The 23,721-nt window shown below is 37.3% G+C and overlaps 2 protein-coding genes across 2 annotated transcripts; one reads left to right on the top strand and one right to left on the bottom strand.

The window, feature by feature from the left end:
- The first annotated feature begins 7,635 nt into the window (after positions 1-7,635).
- On the top strand, positions 7,636-10,793 carry PERK1 (proline extensin-like receptor kinase 1). Its single transcript, XM_089612624.1, has 8 exons — positions 7,636-8,467; positions 8,582-9,142; positions 9,230-9,316; positions 9,402-9,472; positions 9,592-9,668; positions 9,785-9,932; positions 10,025-10,186; positions 10,271-10,793. The coding sequence occupies exons 1-8, from the start codon at positions 7,909-7,911 to the stop codon at positions 10,586-10,588; spliced, it is 1,983 nt and encodes a 660-aa protein (XP_089468750.1). The 5' UTR covers positions 7,636-7,908; the 3' UTR covers positions 10,589-10,793.
- A 1,531-nt stretch (positions 10,794-12,324) lies between these two features.
- Positions 12,325-18,713, bottom strand: S1P (SITE-1 protease). The gene is made up of 10 exons (XM_089612622.1): positions 18,018-18,713; positions 17,072-17,200; positions 16,642-16,794; positions 16,290-16,406; positions 15,892-16,076; positions 15,398-15,661; positions 14,233-15,304; positions 13,480-13,959; positions 13,319-13,379; positions 12,325-13,210 (listed from the first exon to the last, which is right to left on the bottom strand). The coding sequence occupies exons 1-10, from the start codon at positions 18,561-18,563 to the stop codon at positions 13,119-13,121; spliced, it is 3,099 nt and encodes a 1,032-aa protein (XP_089468748.1). The 5' UTR covers positions 18,564-18,713; the 3' UTR covers positions 12,325-13,118.
- Positions 18,714-23,721: the final 5,008 nt, after the last annotated feature.

Below are 23,721 nucleotides of genomic sequence, written 5' to 3'. Positions count from 1 at the left end.
AGGGTTATAACCAAAAGGAAGGTATTGACTATGAGGATACCTTCTCGCCAGTCGCGATGCTTAAATCCATCCGCATACTTTTATCCATAGCTGCAGCTCTCGACTATGAGATCTGGCAAATGGATGTTAAGACTGCATTCCTGAATAGCAATCTTGACGAGCGCATTTATATGGCTCAACCAGACAGTTTCGTGGAAGAAGGTCAAGAGACCAAGGTTTGTGAGATGCTTAAGTCTATTTATGGATTAAAGCAAACATCTAGGTCATGGAATATTAGATTCGATGAGACTATGAAGAGTTTCGGTTTTGAGCAGTCAATAGATGAGCTGTGCGTTTACAAGTTAATACACGAAGGCAAAGTTGTGTTTCTGATACTATATGTCGATGATATATTACTCATAGGTAATGATGTGGGTAAGTTATCTGAGGTTAAGGTTGGAAGCGTCGGAAATTTAGGTCGTCGGAAATGGTTCTTCCTGTACCGTTCAATAACCATGATGAATCAGGACACTTAGAGTTATCGGTGCGAGCCACCAACAAATTCCAAAACCTCTTTGTTGCCAGTGAACAAACATATTCTTGCCCCACCTCCATGCTCTTGCAATGGGGTACGCTCGCCGAGTCTCATCATACTAACAAGACTTACCAACGATCATTGACTCTCAATCGCCGCTCGCTCTGCCGTTGCAACTGTCCACATCGTCCACTCCAAAATGCCATTTATTCATCAAAGGGCCAACCCAACTCATGTCCCTACGGCTACCCCCAACACTAGAGGTACACCGGTGAGAAGACTCTCTGACCGCCACTTTCAAACTAGAAGGGTGAATCGTTTCGACATTTCACTTCTGTATTACGAAAACTAGGTAAATATGTTCAACAATCTATATTACGGAATGGTGAAAGATTTCAATTTTTTTTTATCATAAATTATGCATTTTTTCGGATGAATTTTTTTTTTTTTTTTTTCCGTAATTCGAACCCAACCCTTATATATTACACAACACTTAGATGTAATACAACAATTATTTGAATGATGTAATGCAAAAGGTATTTAAAACCTTTTTGAATTATATCATAAATTTGTGTACTCCTCGTATTTGGCACAATATTGTAAAGTTTCCGCCTCTGCTCAAGTTAAGTTAGACCTTAATGCAGCGACTAGACCACCATTATTATTAATTAATTAATTAAATAACACTTGTGGTGTTGAGTTGTGGGGGAATTGCGAAGATGACATTGGTCAATGCATGAAAATAATATTAATGGTCCAATCCAAACAGCTCGAACATTTCCAACCCAACTTTGCTTTACAAAAGAGATCATGCCAGCGAATTGATTCACTTTTAGTAACTCGTTAATTTTATTTCATCAAATAGATATCAGCCATATTATTATATAAACTAAAAGTCCCTTTTGATTCTCTAGCAAACTAATATCTTCATTCCAATTCATCCATACAATATATATATATGATCTTTACGCGTTGTTTCTATTACATCTAACTGTCCAATTCCAGTTGAGTACCGAATCACCGTCACACAAAGAAACTTCTCTTAAACATGTGCTTCCATGATTAATCAATATTTTTTTTAAGTATGAAATCATTGCATGGCATAGAAAGTCACTCTTTTGGGATTGACACGCATCGAGAATGTTATGTTCCAAAGTTTTTTCCTCCGCAAATTATGCCTTAAAAAAAATAATGAGACAATGTATGTTTAAATTTTAAAATGGCCATCCACATCAATATATCTATGATTTTTTTTTTCTCTCAGGGTGTCACGGTGAAGATTGAAAACTGTCTTCTTCTTCATTTTTTTTTTTTTTTTTTTTTTTTTACATGTTTGTGCACCTATGACCTTATTTTTTTATGGCGTTAATTTTGTTCAAGTATTATACCACTATTTATTTGTTCATAACATCGACATTAAGCGGGACTACAAACAATTCCATCCGTGCAATTGACATAGAACTAAGGTAGTTGCATTAGTACTAGTAGTGTTCAAAATAAAAAGGACATGTGTATTAGTCTATTTAATTGTCATGCAAATATTTGTCCTTTGCACCCCATTTTTGTATATCAGTAATAAATAATAGAGAATTTTAAAAAGACCAGATTTAATAAAGCAAACAACGTTGTCGAAAGTTTTAATAGTACTACAACAAGTCACTATAAAAATTGATTTAATGGCATTTAAAAAAATTGATCACTTGATTTTAAGGGGTTGAGGACCTTTAGATCAGAGAAATACTAACGAGAATGTTTGAGAAACTTTTAAGATAGTAATATTATTTATCAACAAATGTACCAACTACCAATGTTCGATGAAATTTTTTGACAATTATATTTGAAAAATTGTCTTAATCACCACCATTTGATAAGTTTTTTTTTTTTTTTTTTTCTAATTTTCCACAAAAAGCTTAATTTGATAAAAAAAAAAAAAATACTACTAAACCACTTGTACAAATACAATTTTACTCTCAATAATTGATGTCAATTATTGACATAGATGTCAACAATATATGTCGGTTGTTGACATTTATGTCAACAAACAGAGAATCAAAACTCACAGATGTCAACAATAGATGTCAATTGTTGACATCATGTTGAGGGTAAAATTGTATTTGTACAAGTGGTTTACTAGTATTTTTTACTTAATTAAACTTTTGGTGGGAAATTGGAAAAAAAAACTTATCAAATGGTGGTAGCTGAGGTAAGTTCTCATTATATTTTTGGAAACACTGTATATGCATAGTCATAGGTTTCTCTATTTTTAGAAATGTTGCATTTTTTTTTACTTCGTTGGATTTTCTTTTCCTATTTTTACTGCTCGTGTATAACTTTTTCAATTCACCCCGATGATACGAGATATATATGAGAAATTTCATTTTGTAGACCTCAAAATTATCAAAATATCAAGACTAGACTCATTAGTTTAATAATATTCGAAATTGGACTTTTGGACACTTTTCGGACAAAAATACTCCTGAAAGTCCATATATATTGGATTTCATCGGATTTTGGCGGAGATTTTGGATTGAAGGTCATCGAAAAAATCCGATGAATCTCATCGGAGTTCATCGGATTCCGTTGAAATCTGACGATCTCCGATGAGATTCAACGGATTTTATCAAAAAAATTTAAAAACCTTAACTCGAACTAAAAGCTTCAAATTCGGCTATTTTCATCCAATAATCATTAATAATCACTCCAATCATGTATATATACTATCCTACACCAATAAAAAAAAATGAAATAAAGATAAAACTCTTACACTTGGTGACGCTCGTGGAAGCTTGGACAACCTTGAACGCCGGTGGAAGCTCGTCGGAATCACTTGGAGACGTCAGAAATGGTCGGAATTTGGTGGATCTCGTCGGATTTTGGTGGATCTCGTCGGATTGAGGGTTTGAGAGAGAGAGAGAGAGGGTTTGAAATGAGAGAGGATGATGGGTTATTTAAATTTCAGGGGTATTTTGTCCGAAAAGTGTCTAAAAGTACAATTTCGGATATTATTAAATTAATGAGTTTAGTCTGGATATTTTGATAATTTCGAGATCTACAAAATGAAATTGACTGATACTTGGTACGATTTCCACGATATTTATATAACATTCCATGATCCAAATGATTAGTATGCAAAACTTTTTGGTGTATCCCAATATTTCAAACAAGTCAGGATAGTGCTAAGTTTGGATTTTTTTGGTTTTTGCTTTTAAAATTGCTAAACTAATAGTACTATTTAAATAAAATTTAGTTGGCATCTAAGTTTTATAGAAAACACGTCAAAATCATCAGTTTCTCTTAAGTTTGGTTAGCTGTTGTTGTTCCAGCTGGATTGAATGCCTTTACTTTACTTAGAGTAACAGCCATAGCCACGATCAAAACCTCAAACTATAAAATACCATTGCATTATATATATATATATATATATATATATATATATATATATATAATATGTATATATTGGATTACCTAATCCTTGACTGACTTCCTTTAATGGATAAATACTAAAATGCAAACATCACTAAAGTCACTTTCGTGTCATTATATTTCCTACGCTCTTATTTTGTGTCCGAGCTAAGGATTTAGAGCATATGTTTGGTTCAAACGAGATACACACATGCCATTGCATTATATATCAATGTAATATGAATAATTATATTTTGTCTTCCTTTATATAGTAGATGATTCATTTTTTGAGAGTTTGATGTGACATTTTTGGCTCTGATTCACGTGAATACAACATAAACATAAACTAAACTCTAAAGAAACTGTTTTAGTTAAACATATATATATATATATATATATATATATCAAATAATTAGCAAACTAACTATATTTACACTTTTAGATTGCTATTTAACCAACTTTCGGTAAATATTTGATAAATAGCCAACTTTTATTATGATTACAACTATTTACACTATTATTTACAATTATTATTTACAACTGATTACTCAAATGTTGGGTATTTACCAAATATTTATTAAAGATTGGCTAAATAGCAAACCATACATATAAATATGGTTATATATCTACTGGAACCCTAAATATATATATATATATATATATATATATATATATATATATATTGGGACATTTCTATTAGATGATGAACAAAATAATTTAAGTACTCATACATCTTTTGCTATAGAAGAATGAGACCTCAAGACAAAAAATAATTCAAAGCCAAAATTTGATTTTCTTAGTTCGATCTGTTTTGAAGATGCTGACGGGAGCTTCCTTCGATCTTAATTGATAATTTCTGGAAGCATTTGTGGAGGTCGAAAATTTATGAACGAGCTAAGATTTTCCTTTGGATAATTTCCAAGGAAAGTCTCACACAAAGGCAATTTATGATGATCTAAATAAGATTATTGATACCCTTAGTGAATTTCTTATTCGGGCTCGTGGATAATAGTTAGCACAAAAGAAATGACATTGATTGACAATGGGACATACTGATGGTGACAAGGCTAAGTTCTTAGAGCTCATGTGGCAAATAAGAGAGCATTGTTCATGTGGTACAACCTCCCGAGGTTAACCTCGACGACCCGATCGGTGGTCAATAGTGCTTCTCGGCTACGCGTTCAAGTGGACTCAATATGCCAGAGGGTTCTCGTTGGTATTATTTCCAAAACTGTTGATGGAAAGCTATGTGGTCATGGAGAAGTCTATCCGAGGCGGCCATATAAGCTTAAATGCCATGTATTTATATGGCGAGGTTGCTTGCGAAACTTAGGAATATAAAAAAGGTGGTGATCAAGAGATAACAAAGGCATATTTGAGATCTTAGAGAAGGTTTATTGTCCAATTTGATCATTGTAACCTCTTTTCGAGAGTATCATCGATATTGAAAAATCCCGTTGAATATCTTCATTTGCTGAGGTGGTGATTGATACTATTGCTAAAGAACTAAGCCAATGGGCATAGAAAGATGAGTGTTTTGGTTTTGGTAATTTCATAGATGGTCTAATCTTTGTCAGAACCTTTATCGAGGGCGGAAGCCATTGTTTAATGAGCAGTAAAGAGTACTACTTTTCCGATCAAACTTTTGACATAAGGATGTGCAAAAAGGTTTTAATGAGGCCCATTATTATTAAAAAAAAAAAAAATTAGATGATAGCATAACGTGTTGGCTTTTGACAGTCAGAAGGTAGACTTCACTGATCGACTAACCTAATGGTTTTTTTTTTAAATAGCCTTAGATATTAATGGATGAACTGAAAGGCTGAGAACCACCAATTGAGAATAAAGATGTTTTAGTATCTATACCGCCAAAATTTCAAAATTTGACTAGAAAAACGGATGTAATAGGATGGCTCTAGTAAAAAAAATCCTTTGCATTCAGTTCCTTTTAATAATTATTTTGCAACATACAAAATTCTTCAAGTATTTTTCATTTGGTCTTGCAACGGAGATTTGAGGCCCAGTTCTAAATCTAAATCGACCCGTTTATTTGCTTGAATTGTCATGATTGCTTTCACGCCCAAGCCCATACTACAAGTGTGGATTTGGCAACATCGTTATGTATCGAAAAAGACACCACATCATTAATCTGACCTAAGAGTCTGTTGTGACACGCCACAATCGTTGCCGTCGAACTAGCCTAATCTAACAGACATATGAAGAATCCTTTTCAAGTAGGATAAATTAGAAGTTTTCAAGGATTATCATTCTTTCCTCTTCTTATTAAGGTAGAGCTTTCATATTCTCTTTCTATTGTAATTTTAAGTGTTTGTGATATTTGTTGCGAGACTTGCTTAATCGTATTGATTGTGAGAAGAGTTTGTGACTCTGGTTCATTGTGTGACCTTAAAAACTTCGAGAGACTATTAGTGTGGGGGCGAAAGGTGAGATTCATGTTCTAAAGGTATAAATGATTCGACGGCTATTGCACTGAGCTTTTTTCGATTGGAACTGAATAAGTTCTTAAACTTCATTTCAAGACGAATCACATGAATTTTTTTTTATTTTTTTTTATTAAAATAGTATGGCTAGAAACAAATAAAAAAAATCTACACTATAAATGTTTTTTTTTATGAATATGAACATATTTTTTATTCTTCTATTATACGTATAGTGTACAAATGATTATATAGGATATTTGAGCACAAATTCCCTAATATATATATATATATATATATATATATATATATATATATATATATATATATATATTAGGGAATTTGTGCTCAAATATCCTATATAATCATTTGTACAATGAAAGACCTCAGCAGAACAAATTAGTATCACTCAAATTAGGCGGGCTAGAAAGATCAACCCCTTAATTTTATTTTCGGATAAGTTTGTGTCTTATTCCATATTTTATTAATAAAAAAAAAATTGCAACGGCCGAATTAAAGTAGAAGCTAGGTCGGAGAAATATTAAATATTTAAAAAGAAACAAAAAATATTAAATAAACATTGCACCTCATCGGACCCCACAAAATAATATAATTAATTTGGTATAAAAAAAAAATCCAGATAGATTTGATCGGAGGCTTACCAAAAGTGAATATCGTAATGTAGGTGCTTCTCAGTCGTAGAACAACCAAATCCAAAAATAAATGAAAATTAAACACATGATGACCAAGCCGTCCCAAACAAAATCAAAGACGCAGAAAAATAAATCACAAGTAATATGCTAAAAAAAGACAAAAAATATCAATAAAATAAATATGTTGGCTTGGCTGAATTAGAAAAATCAATAAATGAATAGATTGATTGGAAAAAATATTATAATTCCAACAGTCAAACGGCGCAAAAAAAATATTACAGACAGATACAGCATGTAATCTTCTTGCTATCATATACAAAATAAAATTTAAAATCGTTATCTAATTAAATACATCTCACAATAGTGTAAAGTATCTCCACATAATTAGCGGCGAAAATGTCAATTAATTAGATTTTTTTTCTGTACATACGATATATCCAAACCGAGTGGGGTATGACACGGTCGGACTCAAGACTCAGAGCAACTCGCGGGACAATCGTGTGGGTCCCACCGAGACCACAGGTGGTACTTGCTTAGCCTGCGTCGCAGACGATTCCACCGCTTCTTGTCCCTCTTCTTCTTTCCTTCGATAGGCCAGCCAAGCCAAAACAAAGCCAGGCTTCACTTTTTGAATAAGGAAAAATATAAACTTAAAAAACGAAAAACAAGAAAACACTTCTCAATCTCTGGAATTAAATCCAACCTTTTTTCGTATTTCTGTCCGAATTAAAACAGAACTACTTAATTCCCTTCTCTCTCTCTCTCTCTCTCTCCTAACAAAACAAGAATTGAGTTTTTAGAGAGAGGTTTTTTTCTTCAATTCCTCTGTACCGTCTCTCTCTCTCTGAAAACCTAGCAGAGACAGAGAGAGAAACAGCTCTGAGTCGTCTCTCTCACAACAATGTCGTCGCCGACGCCGACCTCATCTCCGGCGACAAACACAACATCGCCTCCGCCGGCGACTCCCGCTTCTCCGGCAGCGCCTCCTCCGGCCACCCCCGCCGCACCGCCTCCAGCCACTCCGGCAGCGCCTCCTCCGGCGACTCCGGTCTCTCCTCCCCCGCCGGACGCCTCGCCTCCGCCGACGTCAACGACTCCCACTCCTCCAGCCGCAACGCCTCCGACGTCCTCATCCTCGTCTCCGCCGCCGCCTTCGACTCCGTCGTCCTCGTCTCCTCCTCCGCCGGGATCATCGACCACGCCGTCGACTCCGACGTCCTCTCCTCCGCCGCCGCGATCGGGAACTCCCAGCCGAAGCTCGCCTCCGCCGCCGCCGGGGACGCCGTCGCCGCCTTCGGGATCGAGCGGGCTCTCAACGGGAGTGGTGGTGGGGATCGCGATCGGAGCCGTAGGGATTCTGGTTCTGTTCAGCATTCTGTTCATTTGCTGTTCCAAGAAGAAGAAGAGACGACGCGACGACGAAGCCTATTACGGCCATCCTCCCCCGCCGCCTCCAAAAGGTCCGAAAAAATCCTCCATCATTTCCTTCTCACTATTTCAGATCTGATCATTTCGTTCATAATCATCACGAGATCATCCAAATAATTAAAACAGTTTTAAACTCAATCTATCAGACAACAATTACTACGCCGGCGCCGGTCAGCAGCAGCAACAGCAACGGTGGCAGCAGAATCCTCCGCCGCCGCCGCCAGCTGTCGCGTCCCGGCCGCCTCAGTCCCCCGGCTACGGCGCGCCAAAACCACCACCACCGTTGATGACGTCACCTTACAACAACAACAGCAGCGGAGGCTCGAACTCGAACTACTCGGGGCCGGAAAATCCTCTCCCGCCGCCACCGCCGCCGCCGGGGTACGCTTTGGGATTCTCGAAGAGCACGTTCACGTACGATGAGCTGGCATTGGCGACGGACGGGTTCTCGGAGGCGAATCTGCTGGGGCAGGGCGGGTTCGGGTACGTCCACAAAGGTGTTCTTCCGAACGGCAAGGAAGTGGCGGTGAAGCAGCTCAAGGCCGGGAGCGGCCAAGGCGAGAGGGAGTTTCAGGCAGAGGTCGATATCATCAGCCGAGTCCACCACAAACACCTCGTCTCCCTCGTCGGCTATTGCATGGCCGGGTCCCAGAGAATGCTCGTTTACGAGTTCGTCCCCAACAATACCTTGGAGTTTCACCTACACGGTACCCTTTTTTTCATCCTGGGTTTGGATTTGGTTTTTGGATCCAAGATTGTTGATGTGTATGTATGTATGTATGTATATACTTTAGGGAAAGGTCGGCCTACGATGGATTGGCCAACCAGGCTGAGAATCGCCCTAGGGTCTGCAAAAGGGCTTGCTTATCTGCATGAAGATTGTAAGCTCTCGTTCGCTTGTGACTGAATTCTCTCTTTCGTTTTTTTCATTTTTTTTTTGTTTGACCCTGTTGATTGATGTTGCAGGTCATCCCAAAATCATTCACCGTGACATTAAGACGGCTAACATTCTCTTGGATTTCAAGTTTGAGGCCATGGTAAAAAAAAATTTAAACCTTTTTTTCGTAGTGAATGGCTATGTCGCAATAAATGTTGTGGGATTATCTTATTTAGCAAGAGTTGCACATTTTTTTTCTTTGTATGTTTGTTTTCATAGGTTGCAGATTTCGGGCTTGCCAAATTTTCTTCGGATGTCAATACTCATGTCTCAACCCGAGTGATGGGAACTTTCGGGTAAGACTCCATTCTTATGTGATTGTGATCTGGTTTCGACCAACGTTTTCTTTATTGGAGAATCCTCGGCAATAGTCGCAGAACGTTTGCTTAAAATAAGGGGTTACTTTGTGCAGCTATCTTGCCCCCGAATATGCTTCAAGCGGGAAACTCACCGACAAGTCTGATGTTTTCTCGTTCGGAGTCATGCTTTTGGAGCTGATCACTGGACGAAGACCCGTCGACACGTCCGAGTCCTACATGGATGATAGTTTGGTCGACTGGGTCAGTATTTACATTTTTTTTATGCCTACGTCCTCGCTCGCAACAACGCGTTCCAAAGAAATAAACCCTCCGTTTTTTTATTTTTTTAATAGGCGAGACCAATGTTGGGGAGAGCTTTGGAAGATAGAAATTTCGAGGCGCTGGTCGACCCGAAGCTGCGAAACAACTACGACGAGAACGAGATGGCCCGCCTCGTCGCTTGCGCCGCCGCTTGCGTCCGTCACTCCGCCCGCCGCCGCCCTCGTATGAGTCAGGTGGGTCTATCGAAAAGAATCCTTTATTTCTGACTCGATTATGGCATTGTGATTATTCATGGAACTCGGGGCATACATTCACAGATTGTTCGGGCTCTGGAAGGAGACGTGTCGCTGGCGGACCTGAACGAGGGAATAAGACCCGGGAGCAGCACGGTGTACAGCTCACACGGGAGCTCGGACTATGACACGAGTCAGTACAACGACGACTTGAAGAAGTTCAGAAAGATGGCTCTGGGAAGTCAGGAATACGGGCCCAGCAGCGAGTACAGCGCACCCACCAGCAACTACGGCGTTTACCCTTCCAGCTCCAGCAGCGAAGGCCAAACCACCCGAGAACTCGACATCAGGGCAAAGAGAAACAACGACGACTCGGGTTTTCGGGGCAACTCTTTAACATAGTAACACACAAAAACAAAACAACTAAGGCTCTTGGGGTTTTTTTTTTTTTTTTTTTTTAGTGTAAAGATTTCCAATGCACGTTCATTGCAAGAGAATGTTGTCGTGTCTTTCGTTAACGCTTTTTTTTTTTTTTTTACCCTATTTGGTTTTGCAAAATATTGATTGATTATTATTATTTTATATCACAATGTATTTATTAGTGGTATACCATACAGGACCAGATGTGCACACATGTTCAATTCTTTCATTCATTTTCAAATAATTCTCTCTCTTTCTCATCCGAATCTCAAGCCGTCCCCAATTGTATCTAGGCTGTTTTTTCATTTTTGTCCTCAATATATAAATCTTCTACGTTAAGCAAGATACGTATACGCTTCTAATCAGAAAATGACAACTAATTACAAGCCATATACACGCATACATGGTCAAACAAACTAAAAAAAAAAAAAAAAGGTACACCTTGAGAATAGATGAAACAAGTCAAAGACATTATGGTAAGAAATTCTAATAATATATTGGAACGTGACGAGATGTTAGAGCGGAAGTGGGGAACAGCTCATGCACATGCGTTATTTTGTTGTTAAGCTACGAGAGTTGGGACCCTCTAAATTTGCCGTATTTTTTTTTTCTTATTTTATTTTTCATGCAGGCTTTGTTGTAAAGCCAGCCGTAGAGTATCATTGATCAAGTTTTGAGATAACCGTTATGTTATTATCAAATGATCCCGTGTCTATAGAAACATAAGAAAATTCAAAGCCGTGGAGAGTTGTGAAATTTTTCATGCAAGTGGTAAAATGAAAACGGGACTATTTCATAATGGACTCTTTCTTTTCGGGCGAGGGATTACGAAGTGACAATTTGGACTGGGTCTTCTTCAACCTCAATTAACTTGATTTAGGGAGTAGATTTCGCTCGTTTAATATTCTTATTTAATAACGTTAATTAGTGGCTTATTTTGCGCTGAAACGTGCTACTAAAGTTGTGTGAATGTAAAATTGTAATAGTTTCCCAACTCAGACAATGGCCAACTTGAATGTCGTCAAATGTCAACTGAGAGCCATTCAAGCAATATGCACATAAGTTGTGCATATAAAGCAAGAAAATGGTCTATTTTTTATAAAGAAAAGTTTCAGAAAAGGGTCTCAAATGAGAGCTAAGGCATTGTATGTTGTGCATATATTGTATGTTTCTTCAATACATTTTTCAAGGTTGTTAGGAAAAAAAACACTAGCTGTTTTATGATTCGTGCAAGATATAATAACTCAGATTAAGATAAATAAAATGGCCCTTAAAAAAAAGATAAATAAAATGAAAAACATTTTTTTTTGCTTCTAAAAATGACAAACATATACACCAAAAGAAAAACAAATGTACAGCTTTTTATGAATATAGAAGTTAAGTAGTAAGATATAAAAGTGCACAAAATGGAAGGTTAGTTATTTTTTATTTATTTTATATATTGTTTTTGGTTGGTCCGTGAAAGAATCTCCTAATTAAATATTCGATGATCCCGAAAGAATTGAACTTATATTTCAATGATTTGTACTTCAGATGGGATTCTTAAATAAGAACCGTAAATTGTTCTGTTCATGGAAGTATGGCTACCATAGGACGTATTATGCTCCTGAAAGTCACAATTCTTAGAGCGGGTCATTTTTCAGATTATTACCTTATTATTATTATTGACACGAGAATAATATCTTTATATTTGGATTGATGAAAATAAAAACGTTAACTCCAGTAACATTGTTGGACTTGGACTCGATGTTACACGTGAACCAAAAGTTCACTAACCACTAACCAGTACATACAAAGCAACAATCGTAGCAGAATTCTTGACAAAGCACTATTCACATCGCAAGTTTTAGCTCCATTATATTCTTTCAAATGTCTTATCTGTTAATAAAACCCTGCATACTTTGTGTGACCGAATGTGTTCCAGAGAAAACGTTTCTGAATTGATCGTTTGATGACTCACGCTTGTAGCATGAGTTTGGAGCAAGTTTAGATTACGTGATTTGTTTGATCAAAATCTTATTTTGAGACCATAAATGTTTCTTTGCAGAAGAAATCCACTGAACTTTGACAGTTGGACTTGGATGTATAAATTTAGTTCCCAGAAAACCGGAACTTGTATGTAAGCACGGAGACCTTCAGCATGCAAATTCTAGATGAGCCTAGTTTGGGGTCTTAAAAAAGTTTCTTATGCCACCCTGCAATTTCTGAATCTCTGACACCTCAATGAATTCTCTCAGCTAATACCAACAAATGCAATCAGAATTTAGTAGACGAAAGCAATCTCTAATCTCCAAAGTCCGAACGGGTATAGTAAAGTAATTAGTAGTAACTGTCATTTAGTTCAAAATTTCCTGTGGTAATGAATCCTCGACAAGAGAGCTCTACGATTAGTGAAGATTAAGTTCCTACGGAATTCTTTGGAGGCATATTGAGAATACAACTGAGGAGATTTGGGCTTTTGGAGGTGTTAAAATGAATAGAGAATGAGAACTATACCGAGAAAATTCATCAACTACGGACTAGAAAACCGAGCAGACCCAGAAACTTTCCTTCGCCGCCGTCGCTTCTGCCGGATTTTCCAAAAGCTCAAGAATGCCAGGAGACCTACAAAGGAGGGACCACTTGAACTTAAACAAAGATATGAAATACAATATTCCCCTATATAATAGAATGTTGTTATAAGTAAACAAATAAATAACAGTAGGCTCTAACCAAAAACGGCAAGTAGTGAAGGAACAATCCAATGGGCAGCAGCTAAGACAGGCATATCAAGCTGCAAAGATTGCAGTAACGTAAGTATTACTCCAAGTGTTCAAGGTAACTGAATGAAAACAAAGGCCATGTAATTAATTCATTTAGTTTTTATTCTTTACCTCTTCTCCATAGAACAGGCCCAAGTACCTGTTCCCCGACGAATCACCTTTACTTTTTACATTCAGCTTCGGATGCCTCGATTGCGAAGAATTTACTCCTCTGCTCGAGTCCGGATAGCCGGGTAATTTTCTGTTCCTTCCCCGACCCTGCAAAGTGTAGCCCTTGGTTCCCCATAGCTCAAACCTCGAGTCGCTCCTGCAGATTAATTGCTTTCCTGCGACTCTCGAGTAATCCAAGAAATTTATATCGGTTCTCCGAGAGGGTAATTGGTCGTCGTCCACCAAAAATGGGGTGTCTTGTTTAGCAGAGTCGGCGAAAAGGATTGGGTCTCTGAGATTGTTACCGGTGAAATCCAACATCTTCCTGAGCAACCAATAACAATTGGTTACCATATGACTGCTGTCCAAACAGTTGGAATCTCCGTACACAGCGATACGTCCATCGCCCGCCTCTATAAGACCGATTATTGCAGAATCAGCCTGCAAAATACATCAAACAAACAAAATTGAAAATTTTGAACCATACTTTTGTTTTCTACTCCAAAACTTGAATTTTCTTGTACTTCTGAAGATGATGAAAAATAAGCCTTCAAGGGTAACTAATTGTTACATAAAAGGAGGCTGTTGTATTGTTTTTTACTTATTTATTTATTTATTATTATTAAGAATATAGTGCTGCTAGCATTGCCATTTTCAATAACTGTTTAACCTCAACTATGTTTGCATTTGCTAGTGGTACAAAAAACTACTCACCGCAGTCATATCGGAAGTCCGCAGTACATTTTGAGTGGCACCACTCTCTGAGCTATCCAGGAAAGGAAAGCTGTGGACATAACCGCCGCTGGGAAATCGAACAATGTCGGTTCCAGATGCATATCTACTCTGTTCGCCATCAATAGTAAAGTCGCCATTCAGGATTTTATCTCCAAATGCAATCCCAAATGGAGCCAAAAGGTCGTTCAGTGCTGGTATGTTAGCACCTCCAGTCACAGGAGTCCACCAGCTTCTAGTGTTATCATCAAAGAATTTCATCTTCACCATTGTGTCAACATTGTACCACTCACCAAATACGGCCAACCCTAGTCCACCATTTATAACGTCATCCCTGAGCTTTTCAATCTCCTCAGGGAAGTACTCATCCTCGAGATCCACCAACAGAAGCGTTCCATAATGCTGGGCATCAAAGCACGTAAAAGGAGATCCGAGGGTTTCTACAAAGTAACCAGCGTCACGCAACATGTTAAACATAATGTGGAAATTCGTGTGCAAGTGATCCCCGTGCCAATCAAGAATGTCGTTGCGGACATCCAAAGAATCTCTCGGGATATAGCCAGGAGGGTATTTAATATTGTGAAACTGATCCCACAAAATTCTTTTCGATCTTGGTGGAGTAGGAACTACTTTCAACTTTAACTGAAGGACACAAGTACTGAAACGCCTGCTCGTTTCTCCTTCAGCTGGAGGGCTGTAGACCCTAAACGTTACATTTCCCTCAATATCTCCGGAAAACAAAGCTCCCTCCTCCTTAATTTGCATGTGAAGCGCTAGATAACCAGTCCAAGGCCAGATTACTTCAGAATACGTAAAATGGATGCTCAGAAGATTACCTTCTTCATCCGAAGGATGCCATATTGGTGAACTTTCAACATATCCAACAACGCCCATTCCATTGAGAATTGTAGTGTTAAAAATGACAGGCATTGAACCTGCATACAGTGGCTGACGACAAAAGGGCCAGAAATAAGGACAGTCTGTATAATCAAGCACACTCGGGAAAACACTCGCACGTGGTTTGTAGCTCTTGAGAATTTCATAGGATGCTAACCTGAAAACGATGAAGTTTGTGGAAAACCATATATCAATATCTACGGCCAAAATCAGCACAGAACACAGAATCTTATTCATCAAGAGAACTTACAGGTCGACTCTGCCTGCACCTTGTTCATATATATTTGGACCAGCGAGCTTTGCAGCTCCTTCAACGAGTGCTTGCTTCATGCTTGCTGGATTTAATATATACTTCCGACTGCTTTCAGGTATAACACTAACAAGCAAGCAAACTACACCAGCAACCACGGGACTCGCTACGCTAGTACCAGATAAGGTTTTACAGCCAGTACTGATCTTAGATCCCATAATGTCCCGTCCATATGCAACCACATCGGGCTTCACTCGACCATAACTGTTCATGTTCATCACTTATGCATTTCAGTAAAATGGCAAATTATCACGTTGAGAGAAAGAGATTTTAAGAACTTAACTCGAATAACTTGGATTATCTAAGAAAAAAAATTATTAAAGCAATATGACAGCTTATTAAATAAGATGAATAAGTTATGCATAACAACCAACAAGCTGTTCCAAGATGATGTATTCAATTTAATGCTGTATGACAATGTGATGATGAATTACCCATGAGGGAGTTCCCAAGTACTCATGCCTCTCGAAGAAAATGAAGCAATGTGGTCGTTGTAATCAATGCCACCAACACCGATGACATCACTCTGATCTGCTGGATTATTCAGAGTCCCATAAAGAGGCCCATCATTTCCAATTGCCGAAACCATGATTACGTTGTTAGCTGTGATCTCCCAGACCTGGTAAAAACATTCACAAGGAAGAAAGTAAAATTCAATTAAATTAGCAGCAAAGAAAGAAAATATTTGAAATGTAGTTCTAAAATAAAAAACAAAAAACTGTTATAAATGGATTTACACATTTGTATAGTAGGTTGTGTGAGTAAATGTACGCTTGAATTGAACTATGTGTGTGAGTAGACAAATAGACAGAATAAGCAGAGATGCCAGTACCTTCTCCACAAATGGGAGATCCAAATAATCGGGCCCGCCAATACTCAAATTCAACACATCCATATCGGTTGCCATAGCATAGTTGAATGCATCAAGGAACCACGATGTGTAAGATACCTGCAATAGGCTGAATAAAAAGTCTCATAATCTTACTAAACTGATTTGCTGAATCAGAAGTCATTAAAGAAAGCAAGAAGAAAAAATAAAATTCCTTGGATAAGTCCTTGCTCTCAGGTACAGGGTAAGAACTAAACACAGAAGCAACTTTATCCCTATTCTCGGTACGTAAACCAACTACTTAGGCAGCAAGATATCAAATAAAGATGTTCTATGTGTGTCCGGGATGCATTACCTGCGCATCTGTAAACACGCGGAAAGCATATATCTCTGAATCTGGAGCAAAACCAAGACACTCTGGATCTACACCCGCAACAACACCAGCTACAAATGTCCCGTGTCCAAGATTGTCGTTCAAGGTATCTTCATTAGTCCAATTTGTCCGCTCCTAAAATAACGGCTGGGGTTAAAACTGATGCATTGTCTTAGAGGACTGAAAACACATATTCAGCTGGAATGAAATACGACAACAATCCCTTCACACCACCACACCTCTTCTCAGATCGTATAATGTGTTTCGAAAACCGAAGCATAAAAATTTCAGGTCTTCTATGGTATCGTTTTGTTTTTCTCATATAGCTTAAAGACATACTAAAGCTTAAGTAGGGAAGAGAAAAGAATAATCCTGGAAAAACAACCTAAAGCTTGTGCAAGAAAAATAATACCTTAATGTTTCGAAAATGTGGGTGATTGGCTCGTATACCAGTGTCAAATACAGCCATCTTCACTTTTGACCCGGTATACCCCTTCGTCCAAAGAGCATCAGCTCCAAATAATGAAGTAACTTGAGATCTCTGAAAGGTTTTATCAGAGCAAGGCTATGTGAGGCAAATACAACACGGGAAAAGGCATTCCCAAAAAACGAGGGAGAAACTTCTTTAGCTTCAAACATGTTTTGCAGAGAAACGGACATAAACATCTTTACTTAAAAATGTTAAATCAAGGTATCTCTTCCAATGATTAAGCAGGATAATTCTTCACAGACTCAGACATTCGACTGCATGGAATCCCATAAAAACCCGTAAATCCGATTACAATGATTCAAGAGACCGATATGAGTAAAATATTGATAACTGCACCAAAAGCTGGTACAATAGTGACAACTGACAAGCATAAATCTGAACTAAAAAACAAACAGAGCGAAAAATTGTATCGATTAGAAGCACAAGAAAATTACAGCTTCATCATTAAAGGAACTAACACTTTCCTCTTCTTTGCTTCTTCTTTTATTTATTATTTTTATTTATCCTTCATTTTTCTTATAGAGTAAGGCTCATTACTCTTTAATGTTTTCGAAGCACTTTCCTACTCTGCATTTCAAATTATGAAAATAGAAGTTTACGCAAAAAAAAGTTAAACTCAATGCATAAACATAACTTCTTCCTTTATTTCAATTCACTTCCATTTCTCCTCCATTTTCTTGCCAATCAAATGAAATGCATAAACTAAAATTCCTTAATTTCCTTCGGATCTTCAATTTCAATTTCGAAATTTCGAAATAAAGATTTAAAATAGAAATAAGAATACCAAAACCTTGAGAAATTTACATCGTTGAAACAACCAAACTAGTCACCCAAAGAGATAGTTGGATAGACAACGAACACTGCTCACCTCCGATAATAGCCCTCTCTTCCAGCTCAGAGAGAGGTTGTTCGTCGCTGCACTGAACTCACCTCCTCCGTCAAACGACATCGCTGTGAGAATCTTCCCCGGCCGCTTCTTCGCATCGACGAAAGACCCAACGCTATATCCGCCTCTCTTCTCATTTTTCAGCAAATCTCTGCTGTAAGTCGCCTCAACGTTCACGTCCTTCACAAGCCTCAACCTCTCAATCTCCCCAACCACAGCTTCCCTTTCCGAATCCACGATCCAGACCAACCCGAAGTCAGTCGGAAATTTCGTTGCCGGATTCCGCCGATCGATCCACCCCCATCCCTGCGATCGGAGTCGAGATTCAAGGTAGCTCCTGTGATTCCCGGCGATTCTGTATTCCGAGAACCGGACGATGTAGTTGTTCCGGTGATCGGCACGCGTTAAGGTCGAATTTAGGGTTTCAGGTGCGCCGCTCAACTCTGTAGGATAATTGCGGAGGAGAGAGAGGGAGATGAGGGAGATTGCGATGGAGATGAAGATGGTTCGAGGAGAGAGAGCTTTCATGGCGGCGATTCCGGTGATGTTAATTCCGATGCTTCGTTCATTTGGCGGGAAATTTTCTCTCGCCCCCGAAGAAAAAGCCTGAGAGAGAGAGAGAGACGGCAATAGAAGAGTGTTTGCTTTTTTATTCTTTTTTTTTCAATAAGAATAGAAGTGTTCAAAGCTCAGTTTCTTTCTTCTTCCATTTAACTTCCCGTAATTTCTTTGCATATTCTTTGGGGGCAATTAGGTACTCAAAGTGAAAATTAACACGTCATTTCATATATATTTGCCCTTGTAAGTTATTTTTGAAATATATCATGATTAAAAAATTAGACATAACTGCTTTTACTATCATATAAATCTAATGTTTACTTCATTTTTGCCAACATACTTCCTCTCTACTATCGTTGTGAACCTGAAAATGAACTTATTTATTTATTTAGTTAGGCCGATAAAAAGAAGTAAGAGCAAAATAAATTAGGGTGTGCACGGTCTAAATGATCTAAACGATTTTAAAAAATTAAATCGGACCGAACCATACAAGCAAAAAAAATCGGGCCGGATCGAACTAAATCGGTTAAAACTTAAAACAGTCCGATCTGATTTAAACTGTTTCAAATCGTTTAGACCGGACCGTTTTGGACCGTTAGACCATTTTAAACAGAACCGTTTTATTTTAACCTATTTTTATTTATATTTTTCTTAAATAGTAACTGACCCGATTCACTTTTAGCCGATTTTGGACCATTTTAGACGGAACCATTTTAAACTTATTTTTATTATTATTTTTTTAAATACTAACCAGTTCGGTCCGGTCTAAACTGCGGTTTAAAATTTTTAGACCGGACCGAACCGAACCGAACCGTTTAAAAGTCCGAACCAAACCGGTGAAATTTTAAATCGTTTAAAACCGGACCAACGGTCTAAAAACCAACAGTCCAGCCTAGTTTACGATTTTATCAATTTTGTTGAGCCGCCCTAAAATAAAGAATAGATATTAAAAAAGAAAAACTATACGGACTAAGCCACTTGAAACGTTGGTATTGCAATCTAGCCAATGTTTCATTTAAGTTTCAAATGTAGCCACAAATGATGACGTGGCTTTATTAGTCACTTAACAAATTACTACATTGACCTTTATTAAAATCGGTTGAATATAAACATGTAGCCAACGTTTTGTTCGCAGCTAAATGATGCATCTTTAGTACATGTTAACTTGATTTATTCCATAATATTTTCATTCATTTTTTGTAGTCCAGTTAGTTGAGATATCAAATTTTCTTGAGTTAATTTCCATTTATTTTACACGAGAGTTTCTATGATTTATGTTATATAAAGGTATTTCCGATATTTTCTAACTGTATATTTTTGCAAATAATTAGATTATAAAATTTACCAAACGTTGGTTACATCCTTAAAATCATGTTTGAAATTGGCTACGTTGTTAGATTACCATATAAAAAACGGTGTTCTCAAAGTAAAACTGAGAAATAAGGCATGACAAAATAAATTTAAAAATAAGATAATTTATCAAATTTCCACAATTCATTGCGTTTTAGATCCGATGAAAAATAATAAATTAATGTTGCATTACATCACGACAAAGACTATTTAGTCGTTAATCACGTTACTATGCACGATGTGTCGAATTAACTATTTTAATAATATCATAACTATAATCCTAGATTTTTAATAAAAATAACAATGTGTTAATAAGACGTCTAATATGTAAAATGTAAGAGCTAACGTGGACCCCCAAATGCACTAGATTCAATAGCGGATAAATTAAAAGACGATGCGGCAATCTAGTTATTTTGAAGTTTGAGCTTGGAAAAATAGCTTAATTTTTAAAATTTAGACAAAATAACCAAAATTTCAAAAACCCCAAAAATACTTTTATGTTAAACCCTAAATATACCTCACGCTCGTCACCCTCGTCCGACTCCTCTCCACCACATCACAACTCTCGATCTCTTCCGATCTCAGCTTCGCCATCCTAGCCTCGTTCATCACCACAGATCCCTCTCCTTCCTTGTCGTTCAGAACCAGCCTCGTTTCCGGCGAACTCCTGATCTCCGGGGAGATCGGGTTCGGATATAACTTCTCCATCGTCTTCGAACAGCCAAACTGGTTCGATTCCATAGAAATTGTGATGGTGTCGAAGGAAGACGAAGACGGCGAAGAGAACAAAGTGTGAGTTTAGGGTTGTGATTAGGGCTTCGACGATCGGCGACGAGTCGTTCAGCTCTGACAGCGTTGACAAAATAACAAAATCTTCGACTCTGATGTCGTCGTCGATACCGTAACCATCGTCGTCATGGCCATGGCTTAATCCGAATAGGCGATTTCGTTCTCGATTTTTGCCATGTTGAGGCCTATCCCTGGCTCGAGGAGATCCGCCTCAAGCGTATGATCGTTTCCGACGATCGAAAGTTGGTTTCGTCGTCGATCGTCATCACCGCCATCTTTTTCTTCTTTTTGGTGTATCCAAGAGTGTATTAAATTTTTTGAAAGCATGATTAATTTTTTTTTACATTTTGTTGCTTCTCATTGTAGATGACTAGATTTCAAACATTGAGTTGTCTGTTTAGATGGAGGATTAAATATTTTGAAAGACACGATTCAAATTTTTGAACCTATTTGGTATATACCAAAAGTGCCAGTTTAGAGCGCTAAAATTTTTGAAGACACGATTAAAATTTTTGAATCTATTTGGTATGTATAGAAAGTAGAGTAGATTAAAGTTTTGAACATTTAGATTAATTATTTTGAAAATAATGAAGAGTTTATCGGTATTTTTTTACATTATTAGTGACTAGAATGTACTGACTTATGAAACATTGGCTATTTTGCTAAATACTTAGTTTGAATTGGTTACTTTGTACAAAAAAATCCTAAAGTAATATAGAATTAATGGCATTTTTTGTCTTTCAACTATGGCACGTTTAACAGGTTGCATCCTTAACGAAAAAAACTGCATTTTCAATCTTTGTTATAGTCAAATTTTCACTTACAATCCTTCTGTTATTTTTGGTGTCAAAATAAGCGAAAAATGACCACGTGCCTATCACATATTGGGCAAAATAAAGGTATAACAATAATTTTGATTTTAAAACGTAAAAAAAAAAAAAAAAACACAAATAAAAAATCTCTCTCTCTCTCTCTCTCTCTCTCTCTCTCTCTCTCTCTCTCTCTCTCTCTCTCTCTCTCTCTCTCTCTCTCTCTCTCTCTCTGAGTTGTGTTAATTAGGCATTTATATAAACAATTGTTTTAATTTACTCACAACGATTCAAGTGCCATTTGTATTTCTCAAACCCATTAATCACAGTTGTTTTAAAAAAAAACACATATCATCGGCAACAATGGCGACTCGCATGGCAGGAATAGAGGAGTCGTTAACCCATACCACAATATTGGGCTCCAAATGTGATCGCCGAGATCTGAGATCGCCAATGGCTCCAGAAGAGAGGAACCACACAAAAAAGCAAAAACTGACAACTACACCATTTGGCATAACTTTGCTTTTAAAAAAGTGCTTTTAGATGATATGCTTTTGAAAAAAAAAACTGTTTTTCCCAAAATCTACTAAAATCTTGCTTTTCTATTTTATTCTATATTTTGCAAAATCACTTTTCAACTTTTACTAAAAGCTATTTTACCAATACTTTAAAACAATTAGGTTTTGGAAAAAAAAAAAAGAAGAAGCTAAAATCAAGCTTAATAAGCTAACGCCAAACGCATCCAACATCACAATGAAATTTTTTATCTAAATCGAATCAATTGTTCTAGCAAAAAAAAAAATTGAACCAAGTTATGGAATTTCATTGGTCGGGCTAATGTTGATGGTGTGTATGCATGTGTTGTTTTATGTACAGCTTTTGGGAATTTGGTAGGATTTTGGACTAATTTAGATTGTGGGTTTAAAATGGATTGAAGATTTTTTTTTCCCGATGTCCCTGCTAAAACAGGGGAAGTTAGGGTTGCGACGAGAATGATAGGGTTTGGTTCATCGTGTTCAGTTCTGGTGCGGAGAGAATAGATTTATCAAGCAAAGAATTTTCGTCGAAGACTTGAACCTGAAATCCGCCGCCGAGCCAATTCTCGCTTCACTGTCATCTTCATCTTTATCTTCAATATCGTCTTCATGTTTCTGCAAGATTAAGCTAAAAGGCTTCCCCAATCAATTTTTCGTCGTCAGAGCCGGCAATTACGAAAATCGCCGAGACCAGGCCATGCGTATTTCAACAAGGTTATATTTCCATCGGCGCTCAGAGGAGGATGAACAAAGTGTCGTCATCAATGGTGCCTACATCGCCGCAGCTTCACTTGATCATTCGTGCCAAGATGGATCCAAGGTTCGTGTTCCGGTTCGACGTTGAGCCGGAGATAGAAAAGCTAATATGATTGTCCAATTTTGATAGTTTCAAAATAAAAAATAAGGAAATCTTCAGATTTTAATTAATCAATTTGACGGGAAGAGCGAGAGAGAAATATATATATATATATATTATTTTGTTTTGTGTTATAAGGGTAATTTGATAAATTCATTCAATTTAAGTCATGTGATAAGCACGTGATTCATTTTTCACTTATTTTGACACCAAAAGTAACATAAGGATTGTAAGTGAAAATTTGACTATAAAAAGATTGAAAATGCAATTTTTTTTGTTCAGCGTGCAACCTGTTAAACGTGTCATAGTTGAAAGACCAAAAATGTCATTAATTCATTAAAATACTATATATAATGTTACAATTAAAGGTGTCAAAAAGACTAGCACAACCTTCCCATTTTTTCAAGCCTGAGAGATTAGTCTTGGCCCGACCTTAACCTTTTTATTGGAGGATCGGGACAGGCCTAACGAGTATGACATTAGACCTAATCCAGGATCAAACTCTCGACCCTCGAGGTCGAGTATCGGACTCAGGCTTGATAATGCTATATTTATTAACTTCCTACATAACAAGGACTACATATGATTCTTAGGTCCACTGCTCTCAATTGAAGTTCTTATAGTGAGCCAAAATTCAATTTTGGTTTCATATATTTTTATATTTCATTTTCATTGACCTATATTTTTGTAGGGCTCTTCATGTCTTTATGAGGCCTAGTATGATAATAGAGAACATACTCGCAAAAGAAGATCAAATCCCGCTCGGTTGCTTGAATAGCATCAAATTT

This window comes from Urtica dioica, chromosome 4 (assembly GCF_054948205.1).
Source record: "Urtica dioica subsp. dioica isolate 48M chromosome 4, U.dioica_male_clone48M_v1_H2, whole genome shotgun sequence".
Taxonomy (NCBI): domain Eukaryota; kingdom Viridiplantae; phylum Streptophyta; class Magnoliopsida; order Rosales; family Urticaceae; genus Urtica; species Urtica dioica.
Note: the sequence above shows the minus strand (reverse complement) of the source record. Positions and strands in the feature narration are given on the sequence as shown.